Source organism: Notothenia rossii (assembly GCF_949606895.1).
Source record: "Notothenia rossii genome assembly, contig: scaffold_154, whole genome shotgun sequence".
Lineage (NCBI taxonomy): Eukaryota > Metazoa > Chordata > Actinopteri > Perciformes > Nototheniidae > Notothenia > Notothenia rossii.
In genome coordinates, this window is record NW_027640221.1 from 25693 (window position 1) to 49149 (window position 23457).

The 23457-nt window shown below is 39.6% G+C and overlaps 1 protein-coding gene across 2 annotated transcripts in view; it reads right to left on the reverse strand.

Annotated features, from left to right (window-relative positions):
* The window catches only part of LOC307026936 (CD276 antigen homolog), a 40413-nt gene extending 18826 nt beyond the window's left edge, over positions 1 to 21587 (reverse strand). The window contains exons 1-6 of one of the 2 annotated variants that reach the window (XM_079695094.1): positions 21455 to 21587; positions 14917 to 15258; positions 10548 to 10583; positions 9053 to 9328; positions 8809 to 8958; positions 3404 to 8391 (exon numbers count right to left, since the gene is read on the reverse strand). In XM_079695094.1, coding sequence (XP_079551220.1) covers positions 8300 to 8391; positions 8809 to 8958; positions 9053 to 9328; positions 10548 to 10583; positions 14917 to 15258; positions 21455 to 21521 — 963 coding nt within the window. In that variant the 5' untranslated portion in view covers positions 21522 to 21587 and the 3' untranslated portion in view covers positions 3404 to 8299. Of the gene's footprint in view, positions 1 to 3403; positions 8392 to 8808; positions 8959 to 9052; positions 9329 to 10547; positions 10584 to 14916; positions 15259 to 21454 lie in introns of those variants that run through there. The other variant, XM_079695092.1, reaches the window with a different exon arrangement.
* Positions 21588 to 23457: the final 1870 nt, after the last annotated feature.

The window sequence follows — 23457 nt, forward strand, 5'->3', positions numbered from 1 at the left end:
CACTTAACATGGCTGCCACTGAGGGACTTCCGGGTCATTTCACTCGGTTAGGAAGGTTCCTAAGCTAAATGGACTATTGGAACGCAACCCTGTTGTATGAAGCGATGCCGGTAGCAGAGGTAAGGCACACACACCAAATGTTCAGGACATTGTTAATACAGCGAAAATCAAAGCTGACGATCTCTTGGTTTGATATGTTTTCTCCCCCAGACAACATGGACATAAGAACATTTTTTTCAATGAAGAGGAAAGTAAGTCATCAGCTGTAGCAGTTAATCAGTTAACAGTGATGGCGGCGGCAAAAGCGTCTCACTTCTTGAGAGGAGTTTCGTCTTTATGTCATGATAGAGAGATACAAATACTCAATAGTTTAGATGAGAAAAGGCATCGAAATGCCAGGTTACTAGTATTTATCATGTAAAAAGGGAACATGAATAACCCGATCTATCTATTGGAAATGGGGGACCCTGATGTAAACAAGACGAAAGTCTTTCTCTGGTCTGCATCCCCTTAACAATTGTATGTTTTGAGCTGTACTGTACTGTACCCAATATACAAGCTGTTAATAAACTTTTCAATCAATCAATCAATCTGTGCTCATGTAAACACCATGATGTCCATAGAGACGCATTCAGTGTGTTTTACTGGAGCCTCAGTTCGAGAAGAGATTATTTTCTGAGTTCTTTAACTCGTACTCTCTCTCAAAATGGTAGTGTGCATTATGTTTTAATTATACTTCTTATCATTCAGAAGCTTTTTGTGTGTATTTATGTTTTACTGAGTGCTTATAGGCAATTTCCATCTGAGTAATCAGTTAACTTTTCTGTGCACATTACATAGACTAGCTAATATTCTATCTACTGCTTGGGACTTTGAGTCTTCAAAATGTCCAATGTCACAGACTGGGACTTACTTTAGAGTCAGTTGTATTTACATTCAGTATGACTTGTTATGATTCAATGTGAAAGAGTATACTGCTCAATAAATAATGATCACTTCACCACCTCTCTTGACATCTAGGCGCTTGAGAGTGAGTCAAAGGCAGAACACAGGGACAGTGGAAAGAGGTTCACTGCTGAGGTGAGTGATGAAAGGGAAATGACAGTTTAGAGTAAATTGTGATGTGGACTCTCATCCCAGAATGTTAAGGAAATCAGTGGGGATATTGAACAGGAAACATTTCAGTCAAGGGGCATCATATGACCAATATAGACAGAAGAGCAACATTTATTTGAACATTTAAGTCAATGAAACTATTCCTAGGTGAATTTATGGAGTCAGATCAGTCTCAATATTAATAAATGCTCACAGAAGGATTCACAAATGTATTTTGCGATTTATATATAAATGACTCTCCATAACAATATCTCTCAATGCACTCACAAATATTTATTGTTGTATATAAATGTACAAAAAATGGGCATTTAAACTGCTTTTTATTAATTCAAAGACGGCTCTGAATTAATAATCAGATATGTTTCCTTTCTTTACTACTGGATGAAATTACAAAATGTACCCATCATTTTCCTTATGCTAGTATAGCCACATAAAAGTATCAAACTACCTGTTAAAATGCACCAGAATACAGGACATCTATTTATTTATTTTTAAAATGTCCCCCCCACATTCAGGATGCTTCCTACGCCCATGTTTTTTTTAATGTATTTATTTAACCTACAATTGTAACGGAAAAACATCAATAACAGCAGCTTTATAGAAGCCAGCAGAGGTGGAGGAAGTACTCAGATAATGTATTGAAGTAAAACCATCAATACTACAGTCTAAGAAGAATACTGAGTTACAAGTCCTGCATTCAAAATAACACGAGAATTAAAAAAGTAATAGCATTTATGTAAAATAGCCAGTTCCCATTACTTAAATAAAGTAATTGTATATATAGAATATATTAATGTATACTTATTATTATACATTTGAATATAATATATATATTTTTAAATTACCACTAGAGCTTGGTAGTGTTGTAAAAGTCACTAAACATTTATTATGATCATTTATCTATTTATTCTATCCATGTTTCACTTATCAAGATAAAGTGATTTCAATGCAAGCTTTCCTCAACACACATTTTTGCATTTAGGAAGAATCCATAATGTCAATAGCAATAACTTAATTTCCACCGAAACATCAGAAAGATTCTGAAAAGGTTTTTTAATCTTGCAATCTGTAATTGATTTGTTATCATGAAGTGCCATGTCATTAAATAATCCAATACACGTGGAAGACATGAGAAATAAACCTTTGAGAATGTAATATTTTGCCAATATAATCAAATGATTATTTCCAAATATCCTCACAGCTGCTCCACGTGCAACACGAACACAGACAGACACCAAGACAAGAGACAAGGAGACATTTAACAGAACAGACGATCGCTGAAGACAACATGGAGAAGACCCTCTGATCTGATATTTCACTCTGAGTTCATTGGATTCACTGATTCTGTAGGAGAGGTGCCAGTTCCCCTCCTGGTCACTGCCGAGGTGCCCTTGAGCAAGGCTGCACGCTGCTCCCAGTACTAGGATGGGTTAAGTGCAGAGGTTCAACTCCCTGTGTGTGCTGGGTTTCATCCTCTAATGCTTCTACTACTCGTGTCTCACACTGCTCTGTAACCTTTACTCGTGTCTCACACTGCTCTGTAACCTTTACTCCTGTCTCACACTGCTCTGTAACCTTTACTCGTGTCTCACACTGCTCTGTAACCTTTACTCGTGTCTCACACTGCTCTGTAACCTTTACTCGTGTCTCACACTGCTCTGTAACCTTTACTCGTGTCTCACACTGCTCTGTAACCTTTACTCCTGTCTCACACTGCTCTGTAACCTTTACTCGTGTCTCACACTGCTCTGTAACCTTTACTCGTGTCTCACACTGCTCTGTAACCTTTACTCGTGTCTCACACTGCTCTGTAACCTTTACTCGTGTCTCACACTGCTCTGTAACCTTTACTCGTGTCTCACACTGCTCTGTAACCTTTACTCGTGTCTCACACTGCTCTGTAACCTTTACTCGTGTCTCACACTGCTCTGTAACCTTTACTCGTGTCTCACACTGCTCTGTAACCTTTACTCGTGTCTCACACTGCTCTGTAACCTTTACTCCTGTCTCACACTGCTCTGTAACCTTTACTCGTGTCTCACACTGCTCTGTAACCTTTACTCGTGTCTCACACTGCTCTGTAACCTTTACTCGTGTCTCACACTGCTCTGTAACCTTTACTCGTGTCTCACACTGCTCTGTAACCTTTACTCCTGTCTCACACTGCTCTGTAACCTTTACTCCTGTCTCACACTGCTCTGTAACCTTTACTCGTGTCTCACACTGCTCTGTAACCTTTACTCGTGTCTCACACTGCTCTGTAACCTTTACTCGTGTCTCACACTGCTCTGTAACCTTTACTCGTGTCTCACACTGCTCTGTAACCTTTACTCGTCTCTTTTAAACCTGTGTTATTCATGTGTTGTGTTTATTTGATTCTCTTTGCTTTGTAATGACTGGTTTTAAATGACATGTTATAATGTGTTTCTTAATGTCTTTGTTTAAAGCCCTTTGAGTTGCCTTGTGTTGAAATGTGCCGTATGAATAAACAAAGTAGACGTTCAGTGTAACCTTATTATTCCTAACGTTATATTCAGAGATCTGGGGAGGCTGCTTTCTGTTTCTGTGGAGCAGCTTCCCATTGGAGCTTTTAAAGTAGATTAAAGACCCATGTTTTTATGTTGGGGTCATTGTATTGGTCTCACTGATCATGTTTGATGGCTCTGTGATATCAAACTGTATTTTTCAGTTAAAGGAATTGTATAAATTAAGAAAAATGGGACTATCTGAAGCAGAATGTGAAGAATGTACTCTGGTCCTGCTTCGGTAAATATGTTAGATGTCTTTGATGTGATGTCTGTCCTTTATGTACAGGTCCCATTGTTATTATTATTGTTATTATGATGCTCCGCTCTCCACCTTCTCCTCCAGCAGGACTCAGATGACGGTGTTGCACTTTTCCTTTCCCTTATACATGTGAGGTTTCGTGTTGGTGTGTTTTGTTTCTTTCCGTTAACCGTCAAGTGGGAAATCAGTATTTCTTGTGTTTCTCTTATTCTCCTAAGATACTGTTATGTTTGGCTGTGAAAAAGAAATCCGAAGGACAGACCATCTATTTCTATTTATTTAGAAAGGGGCGGGTCGTATGAGATTATCTTCTTCTCCCTGCTCCTTTTCGGTTCACGGTGTGTTTACAGAGACATGTTATGTTCATTATTATACATGAAGTTTAGCATTCCATGAACGGAACAAATGAAATGAGATATAACTCTTTGTTTGTTTCTAACTTGTTGTTAATAATGTCCCTCACTCTTTGTGTGGTCTCTGTAAAGCTCTTTGGGCTGCATGTTGCATGAAAGGTAGAAAGTGTATTATTATTAATGTGAGGGTTGCCATGTGTCTCAAAACGCTTAAATCTTTACACAGATCGTGCGAGTATGTCTTCAGAGTTTTGTTTTTACTACATTACTGAAAAACAGTGAATTACTTTAATGACAATGTTTTTATTGATGTACCGTGTTTTACCAAAATCAATTACATTCAATATAAATTACATTTTTCTGTAGTCGTTAGTGAGACAGGTGTTGCATCGGAACAAACACAGTACAATAAAAACATGAAAACAGGTGCAGTCATATAAACAGGGTTTATTTAAAAATATATTTATAAAAAATCTGCATTTCTTAAATGGCATTATAAACAACAAGTTCATTTTTGGCAGATAATATGCTCAGCATGTTGACATTATAACATGTTCAGGGGCCGTATTCACAAAGCATTTTATCTTACCGCTAGGAGTGCTCCTAACTCGCGCTAAAACATTTTACGTAGGAGTTTTTTCTTAAGTTATTCACAAAGCCGCTGAGACCTAGTCATACTAAGGATAAATCACTAAGAGTGACGCGCCGTTGCTATGGATTACGTTGATTCTCGTGCATGAGTTTAGAAGCGGTCAGTACGGTGATTGGTTGTTCAGAGCAGGCGGTCTCGGTGAAACTCATCCGCAACATCCCACAAACGAGCCCACTAAAACAAGGAAATAGCCTCGCCTAGAAATGTATTCCTATCAAATAGTTATGGACAGTGCAGTTAGCAGAATACACGCATGATGAAAAGTTTGTGCAGACCACGATAATGACGTTGTATATGCACGTTAAAGAGAGAGAGCAAACAATAAAAAATACGTAAATTGCATTAAATCAAGGGGGCAATTAAAAGCACCCTGCAAACTATTATCCAATGAGCATATTTCCAGCACTTAAACACTTTCAATAACAGCCCATACCTCCGTTCAAGTCCCCCTATCATGATGAATGAAAACAATCTGCGTGTTGATGGAATGTACTTTCTTTCTATTGACGAACACGTCCTCATCTTTTGATGGCGCAATTATTTTTATGTGCATCCCGTCAATAGCACCAACCACATCGGGCATACCTGCAATTGCCATGAAGTTGGCTTTGATCCTGTGTAGTTGTTGATTGTCCAAAGGAAACCGGATAAACTGTTGGATGATATGTGGTCTAGAGAGCGCGTTGATGGTTTGGTTTATGGCACAGCTGACTGATGGTTGCGATATCCCTAAATCGTCGGCATTGTAAAGTTGCATTTTCCCTGTTGCTAAATATCGTAGTGTTGCCAAACATTTTATTTCCGGACTAATCCGGTTATACCTGTTAGTCGGGGATGTTATTGCACCCCGCACTAATTCCACAACAAGTTTGATACCCTCACGATTTAGCCTATATCTCTTGATCAATTCACAGTCTTCCATTGTCTCCAAAACATTTCGTCTCGCAGCCATTTTCAGATTCTTTGTGAATAGGTCTTACTGAGTTAGGAGTCCTCTCGAGGATTTTTAAGCTCTCCTAAACTTAGGTGCTACTTTTAGGCCTAAAATACTTTGTGAATTGCTCTTAGTGAATACAATTAGGAGTCCTAAATGTAAGACTGACACGCCCATTATGTTTAGGAGTTTCTCCTAAATTCGCCAGTTAGGAGCTACTTTTAGCCCTAAGATCCTTTGTGAATACGGCCCCAGGAGCATTAGCTTAGAGTGTGAGAGTAAAGAAAAGAGAAACTGAGAATATTAAAAGACACATTTTTCATCTGAAACTTAAAGAAATCCTCAATAATTCTCACTGAGACTGTAACCACATGATGTACAGTTAAATAATCCCCAGACATGTAAACATATATTAAATACATTCATAAGAATATCAGTCAAATAACATCCAGAATGACAAAACAATTATAAATTGAAAAAGAGTTCAAAAAAGTGATAGAAATTCCCTGAATTGCACACAAATAAAGAAAACAAAAAAACTAATCTGTTTAGAAACGAACCCTGTAACAGACAGTTCATTAAACTTCATGAGGATAATTTCTGACAGATTCAGTCTTTGGTTTATCATAGAAAGTGATGCATGTCTTTTTGAAACACATCACCAAACAGTACCTGAGCATCACACAAATATATTCCATAAAAAGGCACGTCTTTAGTTTAGCAAGAGTTTTTCCAGCACACTCCTTCGTGACAAAATAATACTCAAATATTTACAAGACACATTATTTTTTAACAGGGAAAATGTAAGAGGTAATTACGAGGAGACGTTAAACTGGAACAATAAGAGAGTTTAAAGTGAATCTACTTTCCCCTAAATGTAAGTGCTTGGGGAAACTCGATACTAACCCACAGAGAAGACCCTTAACTTTATTCATGTTTACAACAAACTCAGATTTGATAAAGTGCTTCTTCTCATCTACGATATTAAAGTCCTCTTCACACAAGGCTCAGATTTATGTCCAACAATTTGCATGAGGTTTAATTCAAACTGTTTTGTCCCAGTGTTAGGCTCATGTAGATGTAGTTGAGACCTTTCCTGTGTTCTCTGACGGTAACTCTCTCTCTCAGAGTTTCTCTGCTGCGTTCACACCTAGCTCAGATCTGAGAGGGATTTAAATTCATCGTCATCAGCTCATTAAGTCTGGTTATCCAATAACCTTTAAAACATTTTATTAGAAGAGAAATATGCTATTATTATTATTATTATTAGAACAGCTGCAACCTGAAGGGTATAACACTTTTTTTTTTTTTTTTTAAGTACCGTAATTTTCGGACTATAAGGCGCACCTGAATATAAGCCACTTTTACTTTTGCGCTCTACCTGTCTCACTCTTTTCCGGCCTCCAGCTTTTCCTGCTGGAGCCCGCCGCTTAAAGGTGGGGGGCGCGGACCGGCCATAGAGCCCATAGAGTTAAAGGTGGTGGCCGTTAGCTGTAAGAATCCATAGATTAGCCGCACCGTTGAAAAATGGGGAAAAAGGCGTGGCTTATAGTCCGAAAATTACGGTAGTACCTTTTCAATCTTTGCTGATTTGCCAAATGACAAGCTGGTCCTTCAGATGTGAACTCATTCTGTAAAATCTATTAAGTTTGATCGATTAAAAACCCTTCCTCTTTACCTTCATGTTATTTTTAAGGAAACGCTTCTCATTAAAAATTTCTTGTTTTTAACCATTTTTCAAAACACATATTACATTTTTTAAAAATAGATTCCCTTTAAGATTATCCCTTAAATTCCGGTGCTGTCAAAATACCTTTAACTCATTTTAACTTAATTATCTTCTTTTTAATATCTTGTTTCAGGATATTTTACAGTTTTGTGTTTGAATGTGATCAAACTGAAGTGTATTCCTTCCTCTGGGAACATCCGTCTAGAACGAGCTTCAAGTATTTAGTCGTTTCTTAACTTCAGCAGCATGTTTCAGACCCATGAGTGAACTGAACGCATCAGGAAGGCAGCACCATATGCTAAATTAGTGAATAAGCTAACATGCTATTTCCTTCCATTCATTTGCTCGACTATGTTGAAAGTGAAACTGTGTCATTTAATAAGTACCCTGCACTTAAGTGTAATAGCTGCAGGCTTCATAATAGTGTGATTACTTCTTGTGTCGGTAATGCTCTCAAACACTTGATGGCTAAACTACATTTCATAGCTTTGATCACTCGGGGCTCACTCAGGATACAAAACCAAGCTGTGTGGAGAAGAGGTTTCGGTTTTTCATCTTTGGGGCAGTTTTACAGCAGGAGCCACAGATGTGGAGTACCTCTTGTTTAACAGAAACCTCATTCTAGCTGGCCCCTCAGAGAGGCTGAAGGTCTGCACCAGGTGAGGACCTGAATGTCCTCTCACTCAGGAAACTCAGGTTGTTCACACACCTTTTCATCAGATGTAACGCTAACACTCGACTGGCCTCAGTAGCTCCTCTGAAGGAACTCCAACAAGGCCGTTTCCCAGGTTGATCTCCTCTTCTCCCTGCAGAGCAGAACCTGCAGCAGAGAGAATAAAAACATGTATTACATAAAGTCAATGCAGAAATATTATTTATAGCGAAACCAAACATGTCCATGTTGGCAGTGTGTGTTAGTTACTGACTGAATGTGTGATTGACAGATGAACCCTGAGGACCATCAGACTCTCATCAGCAGTCTGACTGATACTTTTATTTATACTATATTCACTTCTCATTCAGCTAGTTCTCTATTTTCACTGCTGTAGATTAATCACAGTCAGTCGTATGGTATCATCGTTTATATATTGATGTTTGTGGGGTCAATAAATCAACCTGATGTAAACACTAACTCAATGAAGCACACCTGAGAAGAGACAGAGACAACACTCTGGACACATCTGCTTTGTTGGTGTCTGCAAATTAAAAATAAATACAAATAATGTTTTGGACTCACCGTTATCGTGGAGTTTGATGCACTTCCCAAATACAAGCAAAGCCTGAACTGCAGCAAGAATGACAGCTCCCAAAACCACTAAAGCGAGGCCAACCATAAGCATGGCCGCCGTGCTGTAGCATTCCTTAGACTCCATCTTCTTTTGTTTCTCTGAAAGACACCACAAAAAAGTCAAATATATAAATGTACCTATCCATCACAATTAAAGACTTTTAAAATATTTTTAGATCCAAACTCATCTCACCGTTGATGAACACAAAGGTCTCAGCAGAGACCCGATGCTTGATGTCCTCCTGAGAGACCACACAGAGGTAGAGGTCTGTCCTGGTCACATTAACGCTGAGAGAGATGAAGACGTGGTCTTTCTCTGGGACTCGTTCCTCCTCAGCTTCCAGTCTGTTTCCATCTCTGCTCTGCCACTCTGCTTTAGTGTTTAGAGAAGCACCAGGAACCTTACACTGCAGATAAGACCAGTCTGCTGTGGCTGTGAGAGTAGTGACAGACGGCTTTGGAGCAGCAGCTGCAGGTTGAACATAAACACATATTAGGGAAAGAGAAACTATAAGAATAGAAACTTCAAAAGACGGTCCCTAATAGTCCAGTTGACAGACTAGTGAAGGTTGATGATAGAAATGTACAGTAGGGTCTCCAGCACATAGAAACTGCAGGATGCTAACCTGCATGTGTTGGGCAATTTGAGCTAATAGCATAAGTTGTGTAAATTAGCATTAAAACCATTACTGAGTGGTTTTGGGAGTTATTAAAGAAGGCATGGATAATTGCTGTTTAACCCAGAAAGTGGTCATATCTGTACTCTGTGGGTACTGTAGACTACCATGAGGATTGTTGCAAACATCGGATAGAGAGAGCAGTTGATTGCCTCAACTGTGGACAATCTGTTTTACAAACAAATAAGTAATCTCTCCAATCCAAAGGAGCAAGAGTCCACTAAATCATCCCAAAAGTAATCAAACTCAGTCCACAGAGAGTTCAAGTATGGACATGTTCTGTTTTATCCTGAACATTTACTCAGCATCCTCCATCACCTCCGAAACCACCCCAAAATTGTCTAACTCGACCAAGCCATTTCTTAAACTATAGTCCACATAAGCTATAATGGTAACTTATGCTAATTAACGCAACTTGTTCTAATTGTGCAGCAAAGTGCCCAACATACTATACACCTCTAACATAAACACAGGCACAGAGACTCACTTGGGTGCAAAGAAACTAAATAAAAAACAGTAACGGGGAACATCAAGTACCAACGGGAAATCTGATTATTTTCATGCTGTAACATCAAGAAAAAGTTACAAAGGAAAGATTAAGGATGTTCTTTTTTTTAACCTTTTGAGTGTCCTACCTTAAAGACAGATCAGGAGAAATCAGCGGCCGGCCTTAATTGATGATGTCACTGATTTCTACAGTGTGTGCTACAACTCTCACACATGTGATTAACATTAACTATTTGGGAGCAGACCTAATTAACATTCAAAGATTTAGACACAAATACACTGTCCTTTAGACTTTGTAGAGATCAGTGACACAATCCAAATCAGGACTCACCTCACCTGTCTTTAAGGATGGATCACTGAAGCTACATGCTGTGCCCTCTCTCTACTAGCTCTGCAGTGAGGACAATGACTACGGTCCACATGAAGGTACTGCGTCTACATATCTGAATGATACTGAGGTCTGAAGAGCTGCAGCACACACTGCTCAGTGACATCATGGCTCACCTGGGTTTACTCCTGATCGGTCGTTAAAGACGAGTTCTGAAAGACAAATTCATTTTTAAGTTTGAGTTTAATAAAGTATGTCTTCTTTAAATAGCATTAATCATCTTAGCCTTGGACTGGAAGATGCCTGGACATGCAGCCAAACAATGCTGGAGTGCAAACGTGATTTGATGGATGACACTGATATAAAAACTAAATTCACAAAACACCTTCTAGCACTGAGAACAAGCACAACACAGCTAGTGACACCTAAACAGTATTACCTGAGTCCTTTTAGAGAAAGTAGAAAGAATCAGAGACTGATGTCTTACTGACTATAGACAGTGTTTCCCCTACCATTGTCTTGGAGGGGCGCTGCGCCCCCCCTGAAATTCAAGGTGTTTAAAAAAGATTTTTTTTTAATATAATTTTATTTATATATATATATAGCACCAAATTGCAACTAATCTATATCTACTGTCACTTTTCACATTGACCATGTGCTCTTTTATTAAATAAACTAAACGCTTTCTTTTTAAGTTGCACCGAACATCTTAAGTCGAAAAGACTCTGAATATTGGATTTTATTTACCGATCCTGGAAAATCTCACTACACAGGACCAAATGCATCGCTGAATCCCTCGTTGGTTAGAGTCTTTTAGTGGGATATGGGGAAGTAAAAAAAACATATCGAACAGCTTGTGTCTTCGCAAAACTTGGCATAGAAAAGAAACCGAATTCAAATGAATGGTGAATTACAATCACAACAAATGTCAACGATGCTGTGTTACCATCACAAGAGCATACGTTCAAACAGGAGAATCGAATGCTAAATGATAACTGCAGCTGCTCGTATGATGACAGGTGTAGTGCCGACCATGCACAATAGAGTGTTCAAAGGCCACTTGGTCTACGAGGCGAATTCTAGTATTGACTCGCGTACATTTAATTATTCTACGGAGCCCCCCTGATGACATTGGTGAGAAAAATATTAATACATGGCCACGTATTAATAATGTGTTCCCACGCATTAGTAATTCGTAGGAACACAATAACTAAATCCAGATAGTCTATAGAAACTGATGACTGAGTGACAACACTACAGATGTAGCACCTCATTTCAGACAGTTTGAAACGCGAGGGCCGTGGCCGGCAAGGGGTCTGCCCTCGCTCAAAGGAAAACCTCCAGCGTGACTTGAGACCGCCCCCTTGATCAATCAATCAATCAACGTTTATTTATATAGCCCAATATCACAAATGTTACATTTGTCTCAGTGGACTTCACAGTTTGTACAGAATATCAGTATGACAATACGACCCCCTCTGTCCTCAGACCCTCTGTCCTTAGACCCTCACATCGTACAAGGAAAAACTTCCAGAGAAAACCCAGTTTAAAGGGAAAAATGGGAGAAACCTCAGGGAGAGCAACAGAGGAGGGATCCCTCTCCCAGGACGGACAGACGTGCAATAGATGCCGTGTATAAATTGAAAAGATAATACATTTGCAACATAGGTAGTCCAAATGTTTGGAAATGCATGTGTGTATAATAGGAAGATGAATCCATGAGTATATCCATCCAGGACTTATGATCCAGGACCGCAGCCACGACTCAAGATCCAGGACTCGCAATCCATGACACAGGACCGCAGGATCATCCATGACTCCGGATCCCGGCGTATATAGACACCAAAAAGAAAGAAATTTGGGGAAGCTGGGTTAATCGGAACATGAGAGTACACGTATATACAGAGAGAAGGAAGAAGTAAGATGTCCCCCGACAAACTAAGCCTATATCAGCAAAACTAGGGGCTGAATCTAATCAGCCCTAACTATAAGCTTTATCAAAAAGGAAGGTCTTAAGCGCACTCTTAAAAACGGATAGGGTGTCTGCCGTCCGAACACAAACTGGAAGCTGATTCCACAAAAGTGGAGCTTGATAAGAAAAGGCTCTGGCTCCCATTGTACTTTTAGAGACTCTAGGAACAACCAACAACCCTGCATTCTTGGAACGCAATGCCCTAGTAGGACAGTAGGGTATAATGAGTTCTTTAAGGTAAGATGGCGCCTGCCCATTAAGGGCTTTGTAGGCCAGAAGAAGAATTTTAAATTCTATCCTGTGTTCTATAGGGAGCCAGTGTAAGGCAGCCAGAACAGGAGTAATGTGGTCCCTTTTCCTAACTCTGGTGAGTACACGAGCTGCAGCATTTTGAATCAGCTGAAGAGACTTGACTGACTTCTTGGTACACCCTGATAATAAGGAGTTACAATAATCCAGCCTTGAAGTAACAAATGCATGGACTAGTTTCTCTGCATCGTTTTGAGGCAAGATATGCCTGATTTTTGCAATGTTACGTAGATGGAAGTAGGCGGTCCTTGAAATTGATTTTATGTGGGCGTTAAAGGATAAATCCTGATCAAATATAACACCAAGATTCCTTACAGTCTCACTGGAGGCCAAATTAATGCCATCCATAGTTAATATATCTTTAGATAATTTGTTTCGTAGAGTCTTCGGGCCAAGTACAATAACTTCAGTTTTGGTCGTGTTTAACATCAAAAAATGTAAGGTCATCCACGTTTTTAAGTCCTTGAGGCAGTCTTGAATTTTATTTAGATGATTAATTTCATCAGGCTTGATTGATAAATATAGTTGAGTATCATCCGCATAACAATGAAAGTTTACAGAATGATTCCTTGTAATATTGCCTAACGGAAGCATATATAGGGTGAACAAAATAGGTCCAAGCACTGAGCCCTGTGGCACTCCATGGCTAACTTTGGTTTGCATGGAAGATTCATCGTTGACACGTACAAACTGAGAGCGTTCAGATAAATAGGACCTAAACCAGCCTAAAGCAGTTCCCTGTATGCCAACTTGATAAATACATTTAATTAAAATGAAGCCAGCTGCAATGGATCATGAACTCTGAAATAGTACGGTAGATTTTTGTCTGGTAGGCTACTACTGTATGGCGGATCTGTGTTAAGATCCATATGTCAAGGCTAGGATCATACTCTGTGCTAAATAAGAGACATGTAATCATTTAGGCTACAAAACATCACCATTTTTTATTTCACAAAATAATGTTTGTCAGTCCACAACTACTGTACAATAAACATCAGGAAGCCCGCCAGCTCCAAAAAACGAACGGGAGGAAATGCTCTTGATTTTTTATTCTAATTTAATCATCATCTTCACCACGATCATTTATGTTTATGTTCGCCGAATTGACATGAAATCACTGACACATATGAATATACTGTATTCAACTTCATTAAAACGTTATTAACGTGCCTAAACTCAGTAATTCACTAAAAATATTTATATTTTAATGGAGCCTCGTCGGCAGATCAGGGTCCCGAAGCGTAGCGGAGGGATCTTGAGTTTCCTCATTACAGAGCTCAATAATTATTGTGTGGCAACGCATTACTAATTCGTGGGAACATAATAACTCATTCGTGGTCACGCATTATAAATACGTGGCCACAATATTTTTCTCACCAATGTCACGGGGGGCTCCGCACTATTCTGCTTTCTATAAATAATAACAAAACATAAAACTAGAGCAGTCCATAAGCAAAACAAAACATTACAAAAACGGTATAATTATAATTCATAGTTATTCAGTTCATTTCAGTTAACTTAAAAGAATATCCAATTGGCAGACCAAACCATAAATAATTACCATAAGATAATGTGCCTAAATGGTAGGGTAGGGGATTCTATCTCTGCGGATTCAGAATCTAATCAGAAATTCTAATAATCGATTCACTTTTTTTTTTTTTAAACCACATTCTTCAGTCTTGCCGCAACGCTGTTTTCCATTTGTTCTACGGCATGGGCTCCGTAATGTCCCCCTAACATGGCAATTAGATTTTATGCAGCATCCAGGGAATCACACCAGGAAATCCTCTTCCCTCTGTCCGCTCTTCATGCCTCACAGGGTGGACTCCTGAGCTATTTTGAATCGCGAATCGAAACCCCATCCATCCATCTTCTCCCGCTTATCCGTGGTCGGGTCGCGGAGGTAGCAGTTCCAGCAGAGAGCCCCAAACTTTCTTTCCCCAGCTGGACGTGCCTGGAACACCTCAGGTGGCATCCTAACTAGGTGCCCGAACCACCTCAACTGGCTCCTTTCGACGCCAAGGATGAGCGGTTCAACTCCGAGTCCCTCCCGGATGACTGAACTTCTCACCTCATCCCTAAGGGAGACACCAGCCACCCTGCGGAGAAAACCCATCTCGGCCGCTTGAATCGAAACCCCCAGAAATCTAATCTAATCTTGAGATTTCCTGAATCGTGCACCCCTACTAAATGGCTCTTACAACAAGTTTTCTTCGATATTCATTTGGACAGGTAGTACTCAAGGTGTTGCTGAAAGTACTCACCAACAACGAGCTCAATGAAGAATTCTTGACGAGGCTGTAGCTTTGGAAAAACGCAGATGTAACTTCCACTGTCGATCACCTTCGTCTTCTTGATGACGATGGAGGCGTTTCCGTGCTTGAGTTCATTTTGGAAATGTGAGACTCGACCTTTGAACTGCTCACTCTGACCTGAATGACGATCATAATGAACAGCAGAATCGTACATGAAGACTTCGTGCTGAGTTCCTCCTCCCTGACCGACCTTCTTCCAGTCAAACAGTTTATCTTGGAGGTTTTCTCTGGTGCTGGGGGAGCAGGGTAAAATAACATCTGTCCCTTCTGTGGCGATCACTTCGATGACAGCTGGAAGATAGAAACATGTGTTACTCAGTGTTCACCTGCAGAGGACACACACACACACACACACACACACACACACACACACACACACACACACACACACACACACACACACACACACACACACACACACACACACACACACACACACACACACACACACACACACACTATTAAAACATCTCCTAGGGCCTGGGTTCAAATACAAAACATGCAAAATAACTTCTAAATAATATATGAGTATCGACAGAGGTGGGAAGTTAATAACAGCATTTACACAGGTACTTTTGAGGTACTTGTACTTCACTTGAGTATTTCCAGTTTATGCTACTGTGTACTTCTACTCCACTACATGTATTTAATACCTTTAGTTACTTCTCAGATGTGGATGAATGATGTGAAATCTAATCAAGTGTTAAATCAGACTTTAGTTCCACCTGGAGTAAATCCACCAGCTACCCTGCAGTATACAAAGTCATTCAAACTAGCTGCACCTTTACCAGCTTTGAGAACACTTTCATGATCAATCATTATAAAACATATCATATCTATTATTCTGAAATGGACCAATCAAACAATGACTACTTTGACTGTCTTTCACTATATTTTGATGAGAATACTTTTCTACTTTCACTTGAGGAACATTTTGAATGCAGGACTTTTAGTGTAACAGAGTATTCCTACACTCTGGTACTTCTACTTTTACTGTCGCTACTTTCACTAGATTTTGAAGCTCAAGACACCCCCCCCTGTCGGATGTGAGAGGATGCTGGCGCTGCCTGTTCACCGCTTCTCTGTTAACTGTTAACCTGGACAACCTCAAACCTCTTCAGCCTGCGACCAGACAATCAGCTTCCTCTTGACTGCCTTTTCTGTTTATTTTATTTTTTGTTGTTTGTGTTTTTTTTTGCTTGTCCTTGTTTGTCTACCCTCCCTCATACTGTAAAGTGTCTTTGAGTTCCAGAAAAGCACTATATAAATATAATTTATTATTATTAATACTTTTCTACTTTTACTTAAGGAACATTTTGAATGAAGGACTTTTACTATAACAGAGTATTCATACACTAGTATTCATAGTACTTCTACTTTTACTCAATCAAGAGATCTGAGTACTTCTGCTTTTACTCAAGTACAAGATCTGAGTACTTCTACTTTTACTCAAGAACAAGATCTGAGTACTTCTACTTTTACTCAAGTACAAGATCTGAGTACTTCTACTTTTACTCAAGTACAAGACCTGAGTACTTCTACTTTTACTCAAGTACAAGATCTGAGTACTTCTACTTTACTCAAGTACAAGATCTGAGTACTTCTACTTTTACTCAAGTACAAGACCTGAGTACTTCTACTTTTACTCAAGTACAAGACCTGAGTACTTCTACTTTTACTCTAGTACAAGATCTGAGTACTTCTACTTTACTCAAGTACAAGACCTGAGTACTTCTACTTTTACTCAAGTACAAGATCTGAGTACTTCTACTTTTACTCAAGTACAAGATCTGAGTACTTCTACTTTACTCAAGTACAAGATCTGAGTACTTCTCCAAAAATAGGTGATTCAAAAGGCTCTTAGAAACTGGACTTGAATTAAAGAAATGCCACAAAAAAAAGCTACAACTACAACGAGTAATTATTCATAAATATGTATCGATAATCATTAATAAATACTGATTTTATAATGCAGCATTACGTCCCTCCATTAATCACAGTAGTGAAGAAAAGCAGGGTCGCAGCTGCTGCTGTTTTTAACATGAAGAGATCGAAACTAAAAACCTGCAGTAACTTCTTTCAAATCCATGTTTATAACACAGACACATGAAGCTGTATATAAAGTCATCACAGCTCCTCTATACAATAAAACCAAGCCTGACATTTAGATTAAATCACTTTAACAGCACTTTTCTACTTCAGTAATGAAAACAAGAAGTTATGCCCTGCTGAAGAAAACAGCATAGACCAGCATGAAAGTCATGAAAAAACTAAAGAGGGGCTTCCAAATCCGGCAGCCACAACACATGCACTGCCGGATATGGAAGTCCATCTTTAGTTTTTCACCTGCTGGGCCCAGAGTAAAATGCTTTGGTGAGCACAATCTAGAGGGGAACAACCGTTTTGGTGATGGTGTGACTCTCCTGGACAAAGTTGCAGGGGGGTGCCATATCTGGCAGGAGAAATACCTGCTCTGCTGAACATGCTATGTAGAGAACAGTGCAGATCTTCCCTATTGACACCAGGATTAACCTAGTCTAAAATGAGGAGCATTAATAGTGTGATATAGGCACAGATATAAGATCAATAATACACTTTATTTTAGGGCACCTTTCAAAACATTCAATGTCACTTTAAAATAAAAAATAAAATATGAGTGGCATTACAATACAAACATGTGTTGAGTAGGAAATCAGAGGAAAATTACATTCAAAGGAGCAATTAAAGTGAGTGAATCCAGTTTGAACACATTCTCTTTTAGGCTTGCTTGAAAATAACAGTGTCCGACATTATCATGTTTTATCATTGCTTACTATTCGTGGTTATCAAGTATCAGACACTTAAACAACAGAGAAGGTTTTAAGAAATAGGACTATACTGACGAATGACATATTATCCTTTCATTGTCTGTTCTGTAGGAAGGAGGAACATAGCAGAGTGTGACTACACTTAAAAACGGAAGTTTGTTCCAATACGAAGATTGTGTCCATAAAACGAGCCACCTTGCAATTGTATGCACATTATTTATTCAGCCGTTTGATGTTTAATCTGATGGGAAATATATAATTCAAAGGGAGAAAAAAGCTTAGAAAACTAGGAGAACGCTGAATACACGCGATGACGTCCCCTTTGTGAGTCGTCCCCACGAACAGGGCTTCAATCTACGGCATACCTTCAACCTACGGCACAACACCGGTGTTACCGAATAAAATGTGGGACGAACAACTGGTGATATTCTATAACGGTAGAGGCAGATGTATCTTTGTCAAATAACCAGGAAATACACATTTCGATCGCTTCTTCTCTCGTTTACATTCATGTTTTGGTATATTTGGTTCCATAGGAACACTTTCATGCACATTCAGTACCAGTGTGTGAGGTTGTGGTTGCGATGCCGATATGCGGACGCGTGCAGCGAGGACTACAAAAAGACACATGAGGTGACTGGGGATGCGCGTTCAAAACATTGCAAGCTTGAATAAATCATTTAACCATTTTTGCCAGACTTATTACTGAATACCGTTCTTAATGTTCTTAATTCTTAAAGGTGTTCCCCAAGGTTCAGTACTCGGCCCCCTCCTCTTCATCATCTACATCCTCCCCCTTGGTCAGATTCTCCGCCATCACAACCTGGACTTTCACTGCTATGCTGACGACACACAGATCTACCTCAGCACCAAATCCCCCCACAACCCCCCTCTCACACACATCGAATCCTGTCTGACTGCAATAAAATCCTGGATGCAACACAACTTCCTCAAACTCAACAGCAATAAAACTGAACTCCTCCTCATCGGCTCCAAATCCACCCTCAGCAAAACCCCCAACCTGACACTCACCATCGATGGCACCCCTGTTTCCCCCTCCACCCAGGCACGAAACCTTGGCGTTATATTCGACCCCACCCTCTCCCTCGAACCCCACATCCGCCAAGTTGTAAAAACCTCATTTTTCCACCTCCGCAATATCGCCAAACTCCGTCCCTCTCTCACCCGCCCCGCAGCTGAGCGACTCATCCACGCCTTCATCTCCTCCCGCCTTGACTATTGCAACTCACTCCTCTTCGGCATCAGCACTACATCCCTCAACAGACTCCAGCGTGTCCAGAACGCAGCCGCCAGACTCCTCACCCACACCAAATCATGTCATCACATCACCCCGGTCCTCAAAGAACTCCACTGGCTCCCCGTCTCACACCGCATTCACTACAAACTCCTGGTCCTCACCTATAAAGCCCTCCACCATCTGGCCCCCCCCTACCTCACTGACCTCCTCATCCTCTACCAACCACCCCAGTCCCTCAGATCCACCTCAGCCGGTTTGCTCTCAATCCCCAAGGCCAAACTCCGGAGCTTCGGGGACAGAGCCTTCTCTGTGGCAGCCCCGAAGCTCTGGAGCTCCCTCCCCCAAGACCTCCGTGAGTCTGAGTCCCTCACCCTGTTCCAGTCCCGTCTCAAAACCCACCTCTTCAACTCTGCTTATCCTTAAACCCGCCCCTCCCCCCTCTGAACCAACATCCTCCTGACTGCTTTTGTTTTGTTTTTGTTCTTGTTTTGTTTGTCGACCTTACTCGTAATGTAAAGTGTCTTTGGGTCTACAAAAGCGCAATATAAATCCCATTTATTATTATTATTAATGTGATACCAAGTCCATCTGAGACCCGTGTACACCTTCAGACAGCCTCCAAGTGAAGCACACGTTGTTTACTCACAGTTTGAAAGCAGCGTGGAGAAGTCTTCAGCTGTGGAGCTGTGATTCGCCCAGGATCAACTGTGATACGACTTCGGTGGCTTGTTCTTCTTGTCAGTCTTATATTTGTATCATATATCGTTAATATGATGTCGAGTTGATTTGAGACCCGTTTATACTGTCATACCGTCTGTTAGTGAAACATACAGTCTGTCTGAGTTTTTTACACCCATCTCCAACGCAACGTGGAGCTGTGGTAAACAGTGATCCGCTCAGATTAAACTGTGATACAAGTTCTGTGGCTATCAACCAGCGATCATGTTTAATATTAAAGACTACACACATGTATCCCTTATAAAAAGGTATTCTGCACTCTGCCACACTTATCCAGATACAATGTGACTGTTTACTCGTTTTGCAAAGATAGAAGCAGAAATGTCATTGCTACATTTGCAGTGATATTTAGAATTGAAAATGCTGCTTGGTCGTTAATTTTGTTCTCGGCAAACAATAATATGAATCCTCTATTCAAAAATATTATTCAGTGTCCATCGACATGAAAATAACAACAAAGTTCATGCTGGACTCAAACCCGAGTCCCAATAGCAAAAATCCCTCGTGCCATGCGCGTTATGAGTGAGCCACGGATCAATACAATATATCTTATCACCACAGGTTATTTTCTCACATTTACATTGTTAAAAGAGTCAGAATTCAACCCGACCATTTTTTATAATGTGAGCGAATGTATGTACACTTTAAGATATATTTATAATATAAATATTACAGTAGGCATTTGATTTGAAATAGTATATACTGACTGAGCATCATTAAGACCCACCGAGATCAGATATCCTAGTTTATCAGCCTGCGAGCCTACATTATGTTGTGATTAGTGGTCATATTACGTATTATGTATTCTAGTGCACACATTAAGTTCACATATGCAAATCAGGCCATGTGATTCGTTCGCCATAGAAGTCGTATCACAAGTTATCCTGGGCGAATCACAGCTCCACAGCTGAAGACTTATCCCCACGCTGCTTTCAAACTGTGAGTAAACAACGTGTGCTTCACTTGGAGGCTGTCTGGAGGTGTACACGGGACTCAGATGGACTTCGTATCACATTAAGAATGATATTCAGTAATAAGTCTGGCAAAAATAAATGGTTTAAATTATTTATTCAAGCTTGCAATGTTTTGAACGCGCATCCCCCGTCACCTCATGTGTCTTTCTGAAGTCCTCGCTGTACGCGTCCGCATATCGGTATCTTAACCACAACCTCACACACTGGTACTGAATGTGCATCAAAGTGTTCCTATCCAGCCAAATATAGCAAAAGATTAACGTAAACGACAGAAGAATCGATCGAAATGTGTATTTCCTGGTTATTCGACAAAGGCAACGCCCCTGATACATCTGCCTCTACCGTTAAAGAATATCACCAGTTGTTCGGCCCACATCTTATTCGGTAACACCGTCGCCCCGGTTAAGAAACGCTGCTATAGACTACGGATTGCATCCATGAAATATTGTATAGGTTTACTCTGCATATTGAGAAATCTATCTTCGACCGGTAGCTATATTGCGCAATAAACGGGAGATTGGGCAATCTCCCCCCCCACCTAAACTATGTTAGAACTGGTTTATAAATGATTCTTAATGATTAATAAAGTGTTTACAACCTAATTCATAACCTAATTATAAACCCTTTATGAATCCTTTATAAGGTAGTCTTATTGTAAAGTGGTACCCATTAGCTTTAGCATAGCAAAGCAGTTGAGAGCAGATTCTTACCGTGCTCCTGTCCCAGTGTAACTCCAGATGTCAGCAGGAAGAGAAACTGAAGACTGACCTCAAACATGTTTTCCCTCTGGAACAACAAGTTAAATGTCAGAAATATGCAGTACTCTGTGTCTGTGTCCTCTTGTTTTCTCCTGTGACTCGCTACTGCGGTCAAGCCAGCCGTCTTTCACTTTTGCGTGGTCAAACCAGCCGCCCCTGTATTTTGAGTGCGCGATTAGTTACAGGTTTACGGTAATGCATTAAAACAACCCCGGGAAGCTGTTGTAATTGACTGAAGTGACTTTCGAATACATTTTCGAATACATAAGTACATACATACATAAGTAGTTTATGAAACTGCCAGTTTTGTACTTAGTACTTCTTAGACTACTTGCAAACATAATATGAAGTACTTTTACTGTGTACTTTTCAGTAATTTGAGTTTCAAAGTCCCCCCCAGAGAACAAGAATGAGCATTTTTGTCTAACTTTGGTGTGGGATAAAAAGCATTTCTTCCATAAGTAGTTTATAAAACTGCCAGTTTTGTACTTAGTACTTCTTAGACTACTTGCAAACATAATATGAAGTACTTTTACTGTGTACTTTTTCAGTAATTTGAGTTTCAAAGCCCCCCCCAGAGAACAAGAATGAGCATTTTTGTCTAACTTTGGTGTGGGATAAAAAGCATTTCTTCCATAAGTAGTTTATGAAACTGCCAGTTTTGTACTTAGTACTTCTTAGACTACTTGCAAACATAATATGAAGTACTTTTATTGTGTACTTTTCAGTAATTTGAGTTTCAAAGCCCCCCCCAGAGAACAAGAATGAGCATTTTTGTCTAACTTTGGTGTGGGATAAAAAGCATTTCTTCCATAAGTAGTTTATAAAACTGCCAGTTTTGTACTTAGTACTTCTTAGACTACTTGCAAACATAATATGAAGTACTTTTACTGTGTACTTTTCAGTAATTTGAGTTTCAAAGTCCCCCCCAGAGAACAAGAATGAGCATTTTTGTCTAACTTTGGTGTGGGATAAAAAGCATTTCTTCCATAAGTAGTTTATGAAACTGCCAGTTTTGTACTTAGTACTTCTTAGAGTACTTGCAAACATAATATGAAGTACTTTTACTGTGTACTTTTCAGTAATTTGAGTTTCAAAGTCCCCCCCAGAGAACAAGAATGAGCATTTTTGTCTAACTTTGGTGTGGGATAAAAAGCATTTCTTCCATAAGTAGTTTATGAAACTGCCAGTTTTGTACTTAGTACTTCTTAGACTACTTGCAAACATAATATGAAGTACTTTTACTGTGTACTTTTCAGTAATTTGAGTTTCAAAGTCCCCCCCAGAGAACAAGAATGAGCATTTTTGTCTAACTTTGGTGTGGGATAAAAAGCATTTCTTCCTTAAGTAGTTTATGAAACTGCCAGTTTTGTACTTAGTACTTCTTAGACTACTTGCAAACATAATATGAAGTACTTTTACTGTGTACTTTTTCAGTAATCCAATGGCAAAGTCACTCCTAGAGAATGTAATATTTCCACCACCATGTTTGACTGCTGGTTTGATTCACTTTTATCGTTCTTTCCTTAAGATAAGATAAAATAATACTTTATTCATCCAGAAGGAAATTGTTGTGCCAGAGTAGCAAAATACAATAAACTCAGCAGCACAACAGCAACACTGTCACCGGTCTGTAGTCACTGTGTGTGCGTGGATGTATCTTCTTCGGCACAGGAACCAGGCATGTTGTCTTTTCATCTCCTTACACATACCAATCTGTTAATGCCACATATTAAGAGGTGGAATGTAACTAAGAAAGTTAACTGAAGTTCTGTAATTAAGTAAAGTTTTGAAGTACTTGTACTTCACTGTAATTTCCATTTTATGCTACTTTATTAATAAATAAATTCTACTCCACTATATTTTCCAGGCAAATATGGTAGTTTTTACTCCACTAAATGTATTTGTTAACTTTAACTTCTATGTAGTTTGACGATTAATATTATTAATATAAA